Source organism: Orycteropus afer, unplaced genomic scaffold (genome assembly GCF_000298275.1).
Source record: "Orycteropus afer afer isolate SDZICR_OR568_19922 unplaced genomic scaffold, OryAfe1.0 scaffold00191, whole genome shotgun sequence".
In the NCBI taxonomy this organism is placed as follows: domain Eukaryota; kingdom Metazoa; phylum Chordata; class Mammalia; order Tubulidentata; family Orycteropodidae; genus Orycteropus; species Orycteropus afer.
Window position 1 is genome coordinate 3,126,904 of NW_006921778.1, and position 6,728 is coordinate 3,133,631.

At 36.6% G+C, this 6,728-nt stretch overlaps 1 protein-coding gene across 1 annotated transcript in view; it reads left to right on the forward strand.

Moving 5' to 3' along the window:
* The window catches only part of EPB41L4A (erythrocyte membrane protein band 4.1 like 4A), a 475,159-nt gene that overhangs the window by 432,567 nt on the left and 35,864 nt on the right, over window positions 1-6,728 (forward strand). Inside the window, exon 18 of the mRNA XM_007947582.1 lies at window positions 3,270-3,389. Coding sequence (XP_007945773.1) covers window positions 3,270-3,389 — 120 coding nt within the window. The remainder of the gene's footprint in view (window positions 1-3,269; window positions 3,390-6,728) is intronic.

Genomic DNA, 6,728 nt, shown 5'->3' on the forward strand with positions numbered 1-6,728 from the left:
GACTGAAGAAGGCAAAGCGATTTGCCCAGGTCTCCGAGTTGGCTAGTGGCAGAGCTGGGGCTAGGCAGAGCTCAGAAGCCATGAGTGTTGCTTGTATCATCTTGAAGCTTCATTATACATTTGCTCTGTAGGACTTCTCAGTTCAGCTTGAAACACAGTCTTTCATTCAGTGAAAGAGAAATATAAAGGAATGAAGAATTGGTGTCAAGGAAGGTCTTATTAGGGACCTACAGGGACTTGTAAGGGGATTCATTTGGCAACATCAAGAATTGTGTAGAAGAGATGGAACAGAACTGTAATTGGGAAGACATAGGACAGAAGAGACAAGGAATAGTCATTTTCCTTATTATTGTTATCAAACGGTTACATGGCATTTCATCTTCTAAACCTTTTGCAAATTTTACTTGTCAAATGCATTAAAATCTAAATTGCATGAATAGTCTAGAAAAATGCACCACTGGAGTTTGAGAAGATATAGAAGAAATATATTTTGAATTCTCCTATTCTGAAACGTTGTTGGAATATGCTCTGTTCTAAAGCAAGCCTCCCCCTTCTACATTAATTAAAAAACAAAAGCCTTGGTACATACCCTTCCCTCCCTAGCTGTTGATTCTCCTTAGAGGAGGAATTGGGCAAAATATAGGAGACATTGACTCACTGAATCAGGAGACAGACAGAAAAAACATTTACCACTTTGAGGTCTACCTTTACATATGAAAATGAATAGATTCCCAGTGTAAACAACAATGGACTCCTTTTCCCCTCTTCAGACATTCATGACTGTGTAAGATGTAAAAACCCATCTTGGCTTTTTAAAATGTGCTGTATCAATTGAATGCTTAAAATTTTTTATTCTTCATAATATAATTCCCCATCCACAATAAAGTTAAAATATTATAGGAAAAGCAGCAAAAGAAAACAGACTAACAAATCAACAATTGTCCATCCTGTAGCTAAGAATAAGTGACATTTAAAAGGCAGAATCATTATAGGAGATATTTCATTAGTATTTGGATTTCTTTATTCACTTACTCATAAACAAAATAGTTAACTCCTCCCTCATAAGAACTGAGTAAGTCAATACTCTTGCTTCTGGGGTTCAGATTTCCTTCCCTAGTAGCACCAGGGTTTTCTGGGGCATTTCAGCAATGGAAGAAATGACACTTCATTCTTGTAATGAGGGACCATTAACCAGCGGCCTTTTGTAGGGTGTAATTTCAAACGTCATTACAGACTAAGGCAGGAAAATGTGCTTCTGTTGTAACTCCTCAATGAGCCTTACATTTTTAATGCACCTGTTAGAATATTTATGAAACAGTGTCACCAGCAGAGGGCATCTGTCTTTGAAACATGGGGCCACAGTATTAATTAACAGAGCTTCATTGCAGGCAGCAGCTCCATATTTTGACTCTTTAATTAAAAAAAATAAAAGTTATCTTTGTGTTCCATATTCTAAAATCCTTTCTGACTTAGTCCTTATCACTAGCAAGGTACAGAAAATATGTGTGCTTATGTGTCAGGATTTAAAAATTTTTTTTTAAACATCAGAGTAAAGTCCAAATATAAAAGTAACCAGTTAAATTCCACAAAGGAGAAGAGTAGTGAACATGTACTAATTGTCCTTCCTTTTACATGTCTGTACTTTGGGAGGAGTATGCATTTGTATAAGTTGGCATTGCAAAATTTCTTCTTGCTTGTGAACTGTTTAGTTGACAATGGAAGCTGTCATCCGAAAGACACCAGGGTTAGGAGTTAGAAGACCTCAGGTTTTATGTCTAACTCAGCCCTGTCAGTCCCAGGACTGTCCTGAGAGAGAAAGAACTCCAAACTTGCATTGTCTTCCATGTTTGTTTGACAGCAGGTCCGTTCCTGCAATCACATACTGGGGTGATTACCTTGCAGTGCTGGTATGCTCTTCCTCACTCTGGAGCTCCAGTTTACACACTGAACACTCAGGAGCAGCTTCCTGAAGAACTTACATAATTTAAAAGTTACATATTCAGTTATATAACATCAGTTTTACAACTGGTGTTTAATGATTTTTGCAAGTAACACAGCTTCCCAGCATCATTGTAGTGCATTGGAGACAGTATGTACACATTCATTGAATATTTGCTTTAATTAATTGCTTGCTTCCCACTCCCACCTCACCCTCAATATTAGAAAGAGTCCATACATCAGAAGTGTCAAACTTCTGCAGGCTGAGTGTTGTCCTTGGTTGGTTTTGTTAGGTCCATTTGTTGTTGTCATTGTTGTGTGTCACTGTGTCAATTCTGACTCAAAATGATCCTGTAGGACAGAATAGAACTGCCCCATAAAGTTTTCTGGGTTGTAATCTCTATGGGAGCAGATCACCTGGTCTTGTCTTCTCTGGAGCCACTGGTGGGTTTGAACCACACTGACCTTTCAGTTAGCAACCAAGCACTTTAACTATTGTTTCACCAGGGCTCTGTTAGGCCCACAGAGTTTCTTAAATTCAGAATTAGTTGCCAATGTTTAAAAATTAGAAAAGGTCACTTGAACTAACCCAGATTTCTGGATTATCTTTTAAAAATGAAGTTTTCAACACTGGCCCTAGCTGTCACATAGCAGATGCCATGCTGTCCAACTCCCCCAGTCCCCACGCTGGATTTCCTATTCCCTCATTTACATTCTCTGCCTGTCCCCTAGTGGCACTGAGTTCACAGCCTCAGTCCCTCTTAAATATGTCAGCAGCCATAACCAGAATGGTAGGTCTACTTAGCTGCTAATGCATTGTATCCTATGTAACTTTGTGTACCTCTAGTTTTCTATTTAAAAAAAAAAATGGAAGTTAGATCTGGAACCAATTTTCCATGAAAACGTTGACAGTGTGAATTTTTTAGAGCATTTCAAAGTAAAATTATTTATTGCTATTTTAATTAGCACATTTATGAAAATGATTTTGTTTCATGATTTACGATTGGCTCTGTAGCAGTCAGCATTATTTAATGAAAATTCAAATGTTTTAAATGGTTTTTGTTTGGTACATGTCTTTTTCTTAGAAAATTTTAAGCCAGAGATAGAAGCCTGAAAATAACTACTGTCGACTTACATATTTTATCTATGCATATGATGTTTTTATATACTTACCTACTTATGAGTATTTTAATCCAGTTACTACATTCTTGCTTCAGTGATTATAATAAAATTGCTTCTTCTTAACTTCTGAAAGCAAGTTCACAATGAACCTAAAAACCAGGCCCCACATGGTGTGGATGTTAACTTTAGATGAATGGTTTTCCTTTCAGAATACGGCAGGAGAATGATATGGTTGATTCAGCGCCTCAGTGGGAAGCCGTATTAAGGAGACAAAAGGAAAAAAACCAGGCAGACCCCAACAACAGGCGATCCAGACACAGATCTCGTTCGTATGTGGATTCTTTTTATACGTTGATTCAAAATAACTGAGCTTGAAGTAGCATGTGGATGATAGGGCAAATTGGACTTTTATCTTTTTTAGGTCTTCTAAAGTGGTTTAATTCAACTATGATTAGCCCCTTATTTATTTATCATACCTAACTTCTTTTGTTTGTGACATTCATTAACTGTATTTGAAGCCCTAGAAGTTGGAACACAGCCAAAACTAAATGCCACAAAAACAAGGCTATTAAAATCATATATATTTAACACACACATATATTTAAATACATAAATGGGAAGCATCTCCTTTGTTCTGGAGCCTGGTTATTGGTGAAATACCTACTGCTTCTCCCAATTTGAGTGTGCAGAATTCTCTGAAGTCTTGTTCCAGATTGGACCAGATGTGAATATCTTCCCATCAAATTAACATTTGTAAGCAGTAGTCAGAAAGTGATTTATTACACCCCTATGTTGGGATTTGCATGCTCCTCCTGTTGCTAGGCAATGCCACGTGTGAGCACCATTACTCCATAATGGTGAGATTGCCAGTCCCCAAAGTTAATTTTCTTTTAAGCTGATAAAGTTTTTTTTATTTTTTAAATCTGTTCATCATCCAGATTTAAAGTGCTCAGTCCTACTTACCAGAGCATAGCTTTTTGAAGTGAGCTGGGACTAACTACTGATCCCTTTATGGCCCTGGGTGGTTAGATGTTTATTTGTGGAAGAAGCGATAGATGTGTTTGGGAGTGGCTAAGTAGGGAGACTGTGTAGGTAGGTGGGAGCTCAGAGGAAGTTAGGCAGAAGGACTCTAGGGGAGATCTATGAATGCCATAGCAGGTTCACAGAGGCCAGGGAGGACTCTGGAAGGCATACCTTCTAATAGAAGATTTGCCAGTATGTACACCCTTACAGGTTTAGTCATTACTCCATAATACTCTTGTTCTGGAATTGTTGTTTAATTAAATTGTTGTTTAATGTATTTATTTTTCTTTAGCTGCTGCTGCTGCTTTTTTTTAAAATTGTGATTTGGGTGAAAGTCTACAGAACAAATTGGTTTTTCATTCAACAACCAATACACATTTTGTTTTGTAACATTCATTGCAATCTCAACAATGAAACAGTACTCATCCCACTTCCTCCCTGTGGTTACCGTTTCCCTTCCTACTTTTTTCCTACCCCTTCCTGCTTTCTTAGCTTCATTACTGGGCAAATTCTGCCCGTTTGATCTCATATGGTTGATTATTCTAAGGAGTGTGTACCTCCTTGGTATTACTGTTCACTTTACAGGACTATTTGGCTAAAAGTTGAGCCATCAGGGTGAGCTCAGTTCCAACTTTTAAGGGTTTCTAAGGGCCATAGTCTCAGGGGTTTCACCGGTCTCTATCAGACCACTAAGCCTTGTCTTTTTTATAGCTTTGAGTTTTCGTCCACATTTTTCTCCCACTCTATCCAGGACTTCCAATTGTGATCCATTTCAGAGCTGTCAGCAGTGGTAGCTGGGGACCATCTGTAGTTCTGCTCTCAGGGTCTTGGATACTGGGGTTCACATGGTCCATTGGTCCTTTGGGCTAATTGTTTTCTTGTGTCTTTGATTTTCTTCACTCTTCTGTGCTCTGGATGGGGAGATACCAATAGTTGTACCTTAGATGACTGCTCACAAGCTTTTAAGACCCCAGTTGCTACTCACCAAAGTAGGATATAGAGCATTGTCTTTTGGACTATATTATGCCAGTTGACCTTACTGTCTTTTGAGACTATGGTCCTGAAGAAATGTTGTTTAATTTGAAGAAGTTAATGAAACTTTTTTCAAAAGGGAGGCCTAGGTATAGAAGAATCTAGAGCTCATTGAAGTTATCTGTGTAACCCAAAGACACAGAACCTCAAAATCAGATCTACCATGCTTTTTGTTTTCCATGTGGAATCTTTTTCTAGTAGGTACTTGTTACATAAAAGGGTTAGTAACCTGATATTAAATCTTAAAACTACATTCCATTTTTCGAATAATTTCTAAATCTAAGTTCAATTAAATGTCAATAGTAAATTTCCTTGAGAAAAGTAAAATAGTTAGGAAAAATCCTATATATGAACTTCAGAGAAGTTGAAAAACGTTATTGTAATAATGTAATAGTAAATAAATAGAACCATTCATTTATGAATAAAATTGACAAATCCAAAGTTGTTGGTAATTACAATTCAATTATATTGTGTGCCAAATATTTATAGATAGACCTGAGAATTTAGTCATTTATTTTTTATGGAGTGATCTGAGCTTGCTCCATTTAAAAGCCTAAAGAATAAATGTCCCTTTTTATTTGAGGTAATTTGAAGTAAAATTTATATACAGTGTAATGCTCAGATCTTAAGTATATAATTCCGTGGGTTTAGACAAATGTATCCTAATTGCACCAATCATCCCAATCAATATGTAAAATATTTCTATCATTCAAAAACTTTCCTCATGTTCCTTCAACTCATTTATCAGTTCTAACTTTTATTACCATTGATAAGTTTTTGTCTCATCTTGAACTTCATATAAATAGATTTATACCATATATGCTCTTGAATTTACACTTCTTTCACTGAACATGAAATGTTTGAGATTCATCCATGTTGTTGTGTGTGTCGTTGGTTATTTTTATTCTTTGAGTAATAGCTCATTGTATGAAGATGCCACAGTTTATTTTTCCCTTCTCCTCTTGATAGATATTTGGATTATTTCTAGATTTTTGCTATTGTGTTAAAAACTACTTAGACATTTTATACAAGTGTTATCTGTAGACATATGTTATGTTTTCCTCTGAGTAAATATGTAGGAGTGGAATTGCTGTATTAGTGAGTATTTGCATGTTTAATTTTATAAGAAATTGCCAAACTGATTTACAGATATGTAGCATTTCCCACCCCACTAGCAATGCAGGAGCCCTGGTGGTGCAATGGTTAAGTGCTTAGCTGCTAACCAAAAAGTTGGCAGTCCAAACCACCAGCCACTTCGTAGGAGAAAGATGTGGCAGTCAGCTTCTATAAAGATTTATAGCCTTGGAAACCCATTTAAAGCCTTGGAACTTTGGGGCAGTTCTACTCTGTCTTATCTGGTTGCTATGAGTTGGAATTGACTCAGTGGCAACAGATTTGGTCTTGGTTTTGCAATGGATGAGAGTTACACTTTTGCCCCATTCTTGCTATCTTTAGTTTTATCAGGGTTTTTCATTTTAGCTACTCTAGTGGATTTGAAGTTGTATCATTGTGTTTTTAATTAGAATTTTCCTGATGACTAATGATGTTAAACCTATTTTCAGGTGCTTATTCCTATATCTTCATTTTTTTTTTAAAGTGTCTCTTCTTTAAGT